Source organism: Apteryx rowi, unplaced genomic scaffold (genome assembly GCF_003343035.1).
Source record: "Apteryx rowi isolate R43461 unplaced genomic scaffold, aptRow1 scaffold_1285, whole genome shotgun sequence".
In the NCBI taxonomy this organism is placed as follows: Eukaryota; Metazoa; Chordata; class Aves; order Apterygiformes; family Apterygidae; genus Apteryx; species Apteryx rowi.
The window spans coordinates 13,327-25,129 of record NW_020447514.1 but is presented as its reverse complement, the minus strand read 5'-3'; the positions used below and the strand labels follow the sequence as shown (position 1 = coordinate 25,129).

At 41.7% G+C, this 11,803-nt stretch overlaps 1 protein-coding gene across 8 annotated transcripts in view; it reads right to left on the bottom strand.

Annotated features, from left to right (window-relative positions):
* B3GLCT (beta 3-glucosyltransferase) overlaps positions 1 to 11,748 on the bottom strand; it is a 65,384-nt gene extending 53,636 nt beyond the window's left edge. For 4 of the 8 annotated variants that reach the window (XM_026055980.1, XM_026055978.1, XM_026055982.1 and 1 more), the window contains exons 1-3: positions 11,600 to 11,683; positions 7,102 to 7,197; positions 2,769 to 2,830 (exon numbers count right to left, since the gene is read on the bottom strand). Coding sequence is in view for 4 of the 8 variants with exons in the window: in XM_026055975.1 (XP_025911760.1) it covers positions 2,769 to 2,830; positions 11,600 to 11,687 (150 nt within the window). In the remaining 4 variants the exon portion in view is untranslated. Of the gene's footprint in view, positions 1 to 2,768; positions 2,831 to 7,101; positions 7,198 to 8,312; positions 8,387 to 11,599 lie in introns of all 8 variants that reach the window. The other 4 variants (XM_026055975.1, XM_026055977.1, XM_026055979.1 and 1 more) reach the window with 2 other exon arrangements.
* Between the last annotated feature and the right edge of the window lie 55 nt (positions 11,749 to 11,803).

The following is an 11,803-nucleotide window of genomic DNA, read 5'->3' as shown; positions in this document are numbered from 1 at the left end:
GGAGAACTTAATCGATAAGCGTTGTGTGTGTTCTGACTGCTCCACCGACCGGCCGTTCCCCCGTCTCTCTGCCTCTCCTCAGGCCTTCCTATTCCCTGAGACACAACAATATTGAAATTAGGGCAATTAATAACCCTACAATGGCCTCTCAGCGTTCAAGTGAAAGGAAGAGTCGCACGTCTCTCACTTTAAATCAAAAGCTAGAAATGATGAAGCTTAGTGAGGAAGGCAAGTCAAAAGCAGAGACAGGCTGAAAGCGAGGCCTCTTGCGCCAAACAGTTAGCCAAGTCATGAATGCAAAGGAAAAGTTCTGGAAGGAAATTCAAAGTGCTACTCCAGTGAACACGTGAATGATAAGAAAGCAAAACAGCCTTCTTGCTGATACGGAGAACGTTTTAGTGGTCTGGATAGAAGATCAAACCAGCCACAACATCCCCTTAAGCCAAAGCCTAATCCAGAGCAAGGCCCCGACTCTCTTCAACTCTCTGAAGGCTGAGAGAGGTGAGGAAGCTGCAGAAGAAAAGTTTGAAGCTAGCAGAGGTTGGTTCATGAGGTTTAAGGAAAGAAGTTGTCTCCACACATAAAAGTGCAAGGTGAAGCAGCAAGTGTTGATGTAGAAGCTGCAGCAAGTTATCCAGAACTAGCCAAGATAATTGATGAAGGTGGCTACACTAAACAACAGATTTTCAATGCAGACAAAACAGCCTTATACTGGAAGAAGATGCCATCTAGGACTTTCATAGCTAGAGAGGAGAAGTCAATGCCTGGCTTCAAAGCTTCAAAGGACAGGTTGACTCTCTTGTTAGGGGCTAATGCACCTGGTGACTTTAAGTTGAAGCCAACGCTCATTTACCATTCCGGAAATCCTAGGGCCCCTAACAGTTATGCTAAACCTACTCTGCCTGTGCTCTATAAATGGAACAGCAAAGCCTGGATGACAGCACATCTCTTTACCACATGGTTTACTGAATATTTTAAGCCCACTGTTGAGACCTACTGCTCAGAAAAAAAGATTCCTTTCAAAATATTACTGCTCATTGACAATGCACCTGGTCACCCAAGAGCTCTGATGGAGATGTACAACGAGATTCATGTTGTTTTCATGCCTGCTAACACAACATCCATTCTGCAGCCCATGGATCAAGGAGGAATTTCGACTTTCAAGTCTTATTATTTAAGAAATACATTTCGTAAAGCCATAGATAGTGATTCCTCTGATGGATCTGGGCAAAGTAAATTGAAAACCTTCTGGAAAGGATTCACCATTCTAGATGTCATTAAGAACATTCGTGATTCATGGGAGGAGGTCAAAATATCAACATTAACAGGAGTTTGGAAGAAGTTGATTCCAACCCTCATGGATGACCTTGAGGGGTTCAAGACTTCAGTGGAGGAAGTAACTGCAGATGTGGTGGAAATGGCCAGAGAACTAGAATTAGAAGTGGAGCYTGAAGATGTGACTGAATTGCTGCAATCTCATGATAAAACTTTAACGGATGAGGAGTTGCTTCTTATGGATGAGCAAAGAAAGTGGTTTCTTGAGATGGAATCTACTCCTGGTGAAGATGCCGTGAACATTGTTGAAATGACAACAAAGGATTTAGAATATCACATAAACTTGGTTGATAAAGCAGCGGCAGGGTTTGAGAAGATTAACTCCAATTTTGAAAGAAGTTCTACTGTGGGTAAAATGCTATCAAACAGCATTGCATGCTACAGAGAAATCCTTTGTGAAAGGAAGAGTCAATCGATGCAGCAAACTCCATTGCTGTCTTATTTTAAGAAATTGCCACAGCCACCCCAACCTTCAGCAACCGCCACCCTGATCAGTCAGCAGCCATCAACGCTGAGGCAAGACCCTTCATCAGCAAAAAGATTACGACTCGCCGAAGGCTCAGATGATGGTTAGCATTTTTTAAGCAATAAAGTATTTTTTAATTAAGTTATGTACTTTTTTTTTTTAGACATAATGCTATTGCACACTTAACAGACTACAGTATAGTGTAAACATAACTTTTATATGCACTGGGAAACCAAAAAACTCGTGTGACTTGTTTTATTRCAATATTCGCTTTGTTGCGGTGGTCTGGAACTGAACCGGCAGTATCTCCAAGGCATGCCTGTATCAGGTTTACTTGAGCCATGATGTGCACAGCGATATGTAAGAAATCTAATTTAACAGCAAGGCACTCATTTTCTTCTTAATGTATTGTACATTTAACAAAATTGAGAAGAAAGGAAAACACATCTCTGGAATAATAAGGAATAATATTTTGGACAGCATGTGATAGCACTGTTGACTTCTAAAAACCTCAAAATAGCAAAGATTTTTATTGTAAGTTTCTAACATGCTCTTAAGTTGATCTTGGAAAAAGAAACTAAACTTTTCTAAATTACTATTTTGTTCTACAAAAAAAACTCAAACAACAAATTCTCTTAATACAAACCAACATAAATCAAAAAACAGCCAATGTAAGAAATGATTCAAAGGTGCTATGTATAGGCTCGTTTTAGTAATTCCAAGAATCTGAAGGATAAATTAAGATGCTAGTAATACTAGAAGAGTAGTGCTATGTGTAATGTGTGTCCCATTAAAGGTGTCTCATGTGCCTCACGGAAGASAAAGACATTGCATGACATTTAGCCCCACTGAAGTCAATGACCAAACTAATCTATGTCACAGATGTTAGACTTTCTGCTCTGGTCTCTTCTAGATGACTATAAAATCTCTGTAAAATGTGGCTGCTCTGGCAATTAGAATTTAGTACCTGCAGCACTGGTAGTTCAGTCTTTTCTTCTGCACCTTCAGGAACTATACTTACTGCAAGAGCTGAAAGAAAAAGCAGACAATTTTTTTCAAATTACAGGAGTTCATTTTCATACTTGACAAAGTTCTGCACAGATAGAAAAAAAATATTTAAGTAATTTTTCACATTAAATGATACTATATTGGTGATAATCCTTTTGAACATAAGACAGCCTGTTCTTATGGAACCTATACTTTTGCAGCCTGACAATTCTATTCCCACGCATCTCTGAAAAGATCACTCTCCAATGCAAAGCCAATTTATCTTGGCTTCAGGTCAACTAAATCCCATGAAAAAAAGAAAAAAAGAAAAATTATATCTGTCCAGTCCAGTAGTTCACTTGACAGCATAACATGCTACCACATGGGAGACCTGCATTCTACTCTGTCTTTTAGGATAAAGTTTGGGTTATCAAAGCTTCACTTGGAACTACAGAAACTGACAGCAGCTGCTACAAAACTGTCTCATACTGAAGGTGGCTGTCATGTCTTGAATGTCTTCTTTGAACAACAGTCTAACTGCTGCTAATGTATGAGACCCAAATAAATGTTTGCAAAAAGAACCAAGACCCAAAAGAGCAAATTTGCACAGATCTAGCATTATCTTACATCTCTTACACTGAAACTGCCATGTACATACACTTTTGGTTTGCATTAGAAAAATAATCATAAAAAAGGGTTCTGCAGATTTTTTTTGTTTTGCTTTCTTGTTGATGCAGTCTTCTAAACAATTTGTCTCATCTTACTCATTTCTAAAACAGTAATTATATTTAACATAGAAAGCTTTGATAATATTCTTTGTAAGGATTTTTTTTCTTAAAGGTAAAGAGATGCAAATTAAAGCTAATTGCTCTACCTTGGAGGGAACAAAAGATACTACTCATTGTGGTCAAACAGTAGATGGGTCTTCTTCAAGACTAAGAAAAATTAACAGATTGAAGTGGAGTTTCTCACTGCACTTTTAAATTATTTATTGCTTGAAATGGATTTCAAAGTGAATTGCTAGCAACTCTCAATTGCTTATGCTAGAAACTTGTAATTTAGGAAATGGAGAAGACAAGATTGTCCAAAGCCTGTGACGTTCCATCTCTGTTTATCTGATTATCTATACCCCTATGCTCATTCAGCTGAAGGCCAAATTTCATTAYGTTATGGAAAATCAGGCTCGCCGGCCTCCATAACAGGGTCCGACCCTAGGTTCCTGCTGAGGCAGAAGTTCRAAGTCAGATTGAAGAAAAATAAAATTTAATGACATACGTRTGGTAATTACAGCTCGAGCTGGGTGCCTCYGAAGAGGGACCCCGAACAAAGAAATCCCTGGGCAATTATACCCTTACAATCTAAATTCCCCACCCCTTAAGCAATAGTTTGGACCAATAGTAATAGTTAGGTCTCGGTTCTTCCCCTTCTTCACTGGGCCCCTTCATTGTCTCTAGGCAGGCCGCTGCTTATCTTCAAGGTTGGCTACTCCTGCTGTCCATGTAACTTCTTTATCCCTCCAGCYTGAACCGGCTCTGGGGCCCCCTTTTACTTATCTAAGTAAAAGTTCACAGCAAGTTCACAGCCTGAGGCCTAAGGCTTCAGCAAATTTAGCTACTAATGCTAAGCAAGTTATGCTAAGCAATTAATTCTAGACAGCTTCAGTTCAATATTCTCTAACACATTAATTATCTAAGAGCTGTGTTTCACAATGACATCTCAGGTGCTGATCAACTGAATCTCAAATCATACCAGTAACTGTAGACATCCCAAGCTCATTCTAATACAGTAGACTCATGTGACCGTATCTCCCTTTAGCCTCAGAAGAAAAACAAAAAACAAAAAAACCCAAAACAGGACACAAGTAGGAGTCTGCCCACACAGTGTTGTCCTTCAGAAATATTTTGTACTTCAATTTCAAAAGGGCACTGAAAATATCTACACCTGCCTATTATATCCCTTGCTGATAGCATTTTCTGATYGTTTTCCTCCCACTCTTTCAGTGTAACAGTAGTTACAGATCCAGGTAAAAAATATCTTCCCTTAGGCAAACCAGATCCATAYCTTCTACCTGACACAACCATAATTTCAAGAACAACACAAAACACCCTTCTTCTGGGGTATGTATTTATTACATAATATTAAACTGAAGTATCATCACCTTGTAAATTCAGCTCATTTGCAAAACTGCAATGTAAGTAGAATTTTCAGGATTTTGTTTTTAAAATGCAACTGGGGAACTGCATTCAGAGATCTGAAATAACTGTGATTGACAAGAGATGCTGCCTCTCTCACCATAATATTAAATAACCCATGCCACACACCTTCTAAACTTTATAAAATATTAATGCACATGAACCTTGAAACAAATCAAACATTATTCACAAAACCTGGAAAACAAGGCCTAGCTCATACCATATTGTTGAGAGCACAAAGGCCTTTTAGGAATTTCTTTTGTATAACCTACTTCATCTTCACATCACAGAATGGCTGAGGTTGGAAGGGACCTCTGGAGATTGTCTAGTCTGATCTCCCTGTTCAAAGCAGGATCAGCTACAGCAAATTGCTCAGGACTGTATCCAGTCAGATTTTGAATATCTCCAAGGATGGAGAGACTCCACAACCTCTCTGGGCAACCTCTTCCACTCTTATAGTAAAAAATGTTTTTCTTATGCTTAAATGGAATTTCTTGTGTTTCAGTTTGTGCCCACTGCTTCTTGTTCGGTCACTGGGCACCACTGAAAAGAGTCTGGCCCCATCCTCTCGACACCCTCCCTTGAGATACTTTTACACATTGATAAGATCTCTGCTCAGTCTTCTCTTCTCTAGGCTGAAGTTAGCTCTCTCAGCCTCTCCTCATATGMGAGATGCTCCAATCCCTTAATCATCTTTGTGGCCCTTCGCTGGACTCCCTCCAGCAGGTCCATGTCTCTCTTGTACTTGGGACTCCAGCACTGTACAGAGGTGGCCTCACCAGTGCTCAGCAGAGGGGAAGGATCACCTCCCTCAGTCTGCTGAGAATGCTCTTCCTAATCCAGCCCAGGATGCTGTTGGCCTTTGCTGCAAGGGCACATTGTTGGCTCTTGAACAGCTTGCTGTCCACCAGGATCACCAAGTTCTTTTCTGCCAAGCTGTTTTCCAGGCAGTCAGCCCCCAACATGTACTGGTGCCTACAGTTATCTCTTCCCCAGGYGCAGGACTTGGCATTTCCCTTTGCTGAACTTCATGAGGGTCCTCTCTGCCCATTTCTCCAGCCTGTCAAGGTTCCTCTGAATGGCAGCACAACCATTTGGTATATCAATCATTCCTCCCAGTTCTGTATCACCTGCAAACTTGCTGAGAGTGCACTCTGTCCCACCATCCATGTCATTAATGAAGAAGTTAAACAGTATTGGTTTCAGTATCAACCCCTGGGGTACACCATGCTGCTGATCACAGCCCTTCGAGCCTGGCAATTCAGTTAGTTTTCAGCCCACCTCACTGCCCATTCACTTTGCCTGTACTTCATCAGTTTGACTATGAGGATGTTAGGGGAGACAGTGTCAAAAGCCTTAATAAAAATCAAGATAAACAACATCTACTGCTCTCACACCATCCACCAAGCCACTCATCACATCATGAAAAGCTATCAGGTTGATCAAGCACAATTTCCCATTCATAAATCCATGCTGACTTCTCCCAATCACCCTCTTGTCCTTCATATGTTTGGAAATGGTTTTCTAAATGCCCTTCTTGAAGATAGAAGTGACATTTGCTTTCTATCAGTACTCAGGAAATTCCTTGTAATGACATTGTCCAGCTCCCTCAGCACTCATGGGTGCCTCCTATCATGGCCCAGGGACTTGTGTATGTCCAGTTTAAGTGTTCCCTAATCTGATTCTTCTCCACCAACAGTAAGTCTTCCTTGATCCACACCTTCCCATGAGCCCCAGGGAACTGGGATTCCTGATGGCAGGTCTCACTGGTAAAGCCCATGAAAAAGAAGGTACTTCATCYTTTTCCATGTCCTTTGTTACCAGGTCCCCTCCGTCATTCTGCAGCAGGCCCACATTTGCCTTAGTCCTCCTTTTGCTGCTGATATACCTGCAGAAGCCCTTCTTGATGCCCTCACCAGATTCAACTCCAGGTAAGCTTTAGCTTTCCGAACCCCATCCCTGCACACTTGGACAGTATCCCTATATTCCTCCTGGGTCATCTGTCCCTGCTTCCACCTCTTACATGCTTCCATTTTACRTCTGAGTTTTGTCAGGAGCTCCTTGCTCATCCAAGCAGGCCTCCTGCCACCCTTGCTTGACCTTCTGCACATGGGGACAGACCATTCCTGAGCTTGGAGGAGGCGATCCTCGAAAATCAACCAGTCTTCCTGGACGCGTTTTCTCTCCAGGACCATCTCCGATATCAGTGTTTATGTACTGTTAAGGAAGGTGACAGACTCAATATGCCTGGCTAAAAATGATTTTTGTTGCAGCTCCCCTCAAATGCAATACAAGCTCAACATTCACACATACCATTTGCTAGACAAACTGAAATCTGAAGTTGTAATGAACATTAGTCTCTCTATATAAACCATTATCCTTATCCCCAGTGACTTCAGACATGCAGGTCCCCTTTTTTTTCCAACAGATAAACATATTAAAATGACTTGGCATCTTTTACATTAAATATTTTAGAAGATTTTTTCCAGCTAGTACATTTAATGCTGAGACAAGAACTGTTCAGGTTATTTTCAGCTACCAAAGAACCACTCACTAAGCAGCCTGAAGACAGCACAAGGGGGAAAAAAAAAAAAAAACTTTAGGAGTCTTGACCAAGCTTTTCAGTCAGGCAGACTATATGAATTTATTTTAGCAACAAATATACCACAGTACTTCTACTACCTTACTAGCAAATCCGCTATGCTTGCATAATATAATCTGATTTGAGCAAAGCACTCTTCAGAAGTAGACAGGAATGTACCCGTGTGGTAAATTCAAGTCTTCCTAGGATGTGGCCCAGATGAATTGCTCTAGGTAAAGCAATCTGATCTCTCGGCCTGGAAATAAATAACATCTTCTAGATTTCTCAGGAAAAGGTTGGAATGAGAAGAATTTGGTGAATCCAGGTGGCATACCACTTGGAAACTGAGATGATCACAGGGTAGCTAGGAAATCTAGTGCTTGGGAGCAAGTGGCCACCTGTAGATTAATCCATCCACTCACAACTCACTCCCAAAGGAGTCCTGAAAAAGGCGTGCTCAGAAGTGGACCACCAATCGAAAAATTCTTTAACTACATGCAGCTCATGACCAATCAGTTGTGCAACATAGGTATAAACTGTGAACTCTCTGTGGCAAGGATCTCTTTGTTGTGTGTATAGTACACAAGCACAGAGATGGACCACCTAWGAACTGAGAGACCTATCAGATGTGATTATAATAAACCAACAACTTTCCTTGTCCAAATATCATTACTAATTCAGATAACTGCTACAGATCTCTTTTAGTACAAAATTCTTTAGGAAAGACATCTGTCTTTAGAGTTGGAGATACCTTTGCCAAATCCAGAAGTTCCTCCAGTCCCTTTATGTTTGCGTTGCATGAAAAAAACCAGCTCAAGTGGACCACTGATTTATTATAGGACAAAGAAAAAATATATTACAAGAAGAAACTGGTCAGCTGGTAAACTTTCAAACTCTGTAGATACCACAGTAACAAAAGTGCTAATGATTAAACTGCAGGATTTCCTGCAAATAAAGCTACTAAAAGAGAAAAAAAACAGAAAGGAACCATTTTAAATGCAACCTATAATTTTACTTTTGTCACTTCATTATTTAGAGAACTGTATACTTAAAGACTGTGGGCACAAGTAGCTATTTGCATGATTTGGCACAAGCATGAAGAAGGTGAACATGTAAATTGCCAGTCCTCGCCTTCTTTTGCTAACTGCTCAACAGTTGAGGCTAAGTAAGGAAAGGAAAGAAATTCTAGACAGACTGTAAACTTCTGTTTTCATCAAACTGATCTTTAGGTCCTTTGAAATCAGGATTAAAATCAACTGAAAAGGCTAGCCAACATTTTTTGATCCATTTCCACAAAAACTTAATCAGAGAATATAATACAGGCAGCTTCAATTGCTRTTTTTCTCTAGTGTTTCATTATTTCCATGAATATTTTGATAAGTGGACCYGCTTATTTTACTAGAAAGTAAAAATCAATCATTTATTTTCATTGTTCAGCAGCTGAACTGCAGGAATAAGGGCCAAACTATTAGGTAAGAAGAAGTAAATACTGTAGCATTACATTTATATAATATATTGTATTTTTATGTTCATAATGTTATAATACCATATTATGAATGTACAGGTAACCTTTTTTTCAATAAAGCCCTTTCAAGTGAAAACAACTTAATAAATGTTTATGATTACATGTCCTTTAAGAGCAAAGGACATTAAAAATGGAGGAGTTAATTTTTTTGCTTTCATAGATCCATTTGAGGCAGAAAGACAGCACTTCCGACATCTTCCTCTTTAAAGGCCTGATTCAAGGCTGACTGAACACAGAGTCGTTCCAGTCACCTCACTTGGCTGTGGACTGGTTTAAATAAGCTACAGAAAAGTTACGATTCCATGACTTATGTACGCCAAAATCATGATTAATAATAACCACTTCAAATAACTAAAGCCATTACATCATGCACAGTACATTAAACATTTGAAATAGAATTTCTGCATATTTATACCAATTTTTCTCTGCTCACCTTTTTTTGGCCTATTTTGGTTTTGGTGTGGGTTGTTTGTTTTTTTTCCCCAAAATTTCAAAGAACAGGAGTCTATGTATTGACATGATTCCAGAAAACATCTGCACTGCCACTGTCAGTCAAAAAGATAGGATCTTCTACAATGAGACAGCCTGGGAGCACTATCAGGCAAAATGAATTAGTTTTACATATTTACATGCAAGTTTTTATATAATTTCTTTTTCATTGTTGCTACCCAATCTGCCTCAAAGACCATGATCTAGCCAGCTAAGATGAAGACGTGCAGATTTATCAAGTCNGGGGGGGGAATGCAAGCATGATTTCCAGCATCCGAAACATCTGACGCAATAAAAGCAACTCATTTTGTTCCTTGAATTAATATCTTTAAGCTAATGCCACATATGGGGGAAAAAGACAGGTGAAATCACCACTATAAGCCATTAAAATGTTTTTAAATAAGTGCYGTGTATACCAGTATCTTTATAAAAGGTAAGCAGAGAAAAATATTAAAAGAGCAAGCACCACCATCATCCCTTCTGATTGTCTGAAAGTTAGGCCAAACAAAATTATCTGAATGTATTTTCCCATTCTCCAAGTTGCCACCTTCAAAGCTGGAATTTATGAAATGATTTAACCAACCGACGTGCTGTTTTCTTCTGTGAAATGTAATCCAAATGATTTCTGTTTTCCAAGAGCAGATTATTATTATATTATATTTCTGTTTTCCAAGAGTTGATTATTTTGCAAAGTTACTATCTTTGCCATCTCAAAAGCACAGGGCATTTAGAAAAGATGGGACTTTAACGTAAAAGGATACTAAATACAGAAGAAAGTCCTGATACTGCAACAAGCTTCAGGTGAGCAAATCCTATACAAACATTAAACAAGACCCACTAAACTAGAGACAACTGCATAAGCAAGAACCCAAGTYTTTCCATTGCTGCCTTCTAAACTTATCCATCTATCTATATAAAAGCACATACATGCACACACGGGGAAAGATCGGAGCTGCTTTTCTCTGACCGTGATGACAACCTGTTCAAGGTTATGGGTGGTACAGTATCTTGCTGAAACACTGGAGTAAAACTATACATCCCCAGAAGAATGAAATACAGCTTTAGGAAGAACAGCAGGTATTAGGACTCCTCCAAAAATCAAACCGCATGGGTGAAACGAAGAACTTCTTACAAGAGAAAAATCAAAGTATCACTTTTTTTTTTTTTTTTTCTGAAAAGGGGATTTTGTATTTGTATTAGGTTTCGGCTCCATGATTTTTGACCCACGTGCCATGCTAGTGGAAGGAAATCGGATCCAAAGGCTGCAAACAAACTGGCAAGCCTATGCTGGCAGAGATGTAAAAGTTCAGAAATGCAAACAATGAGAAACTGAACAGATGTAAATATTATTTCCATTTTATAATTTGCTGCAACAGCTCTTAACTCCAAGATCCTGCGGTGATCCAACTGCTGACACGCTACTAACCCTTCTCTTTTAACCTTCTCTCACATACCAAGACACATTAAAAACGTCTGTAAAATGCACTAAAAAAGGTGCTTTCTTCTTTTTGCTGACGTTTTAACCAGGCGGTATTACCTCTCCTAAGAAACGCGCAGGCAGTACGGGGCTACCTCAAACAAGAGCACGAGTCGCTTAGTGGTGGGTTTTCAGCCAGCTGAAGGTTTTTCTGACCCGCCCTGAGGGCCCCCGAGCTGCCCTCCCGGCCGCGGCCCCCCAGCGCGTCGCCGCGCAGCCAGGGCGCCCCCAGGGGCGGGAAGCAGGTCCCAGCGCGGGCCGTTAACGGCCGCCGCGCCGCGGGGCTCGCGCTGCCCCGTCCGCGCCGCAGCGGCGCCCTCCGGCCCAGCCCGCTAACAAAGTTCAGGGGAAGGGGCGCCTCCTCCCGCCCCGCCCGCTTCCCCTCCCGGGGCGGGACAAGGGGGTGAGGAAGTGGCGACCGCGGCCCCGGCGCCCCCCGCTCCGTCCCGTGCCCTTTCCCCCTCCCCTCCTCCCCACAGGGCTGCACGTCCCGGGTCGCCGCCCTTCGCGGCGCCGCGGGGCCCCGTCCCGCCCCGCGGTCACTCACCCCGGGTGCGGAGCGGCGGGAGAAGGAGGAAGAGGGGGGCGAAAGCGGCGAGCAGGAGCCAGCGGCTGCAGCCGGGCTCCCGAGACATCTTGGCAACGGCCGCAGAGCCGCACGGCGAGCGGGGGAGGAGGAGAGGGGCCCGGCGCGCCTGGCCGCCCGCCTCTGCCGCAGGAGCGCGGGCAAGCGGCCTCCGGCGGGTGGCGG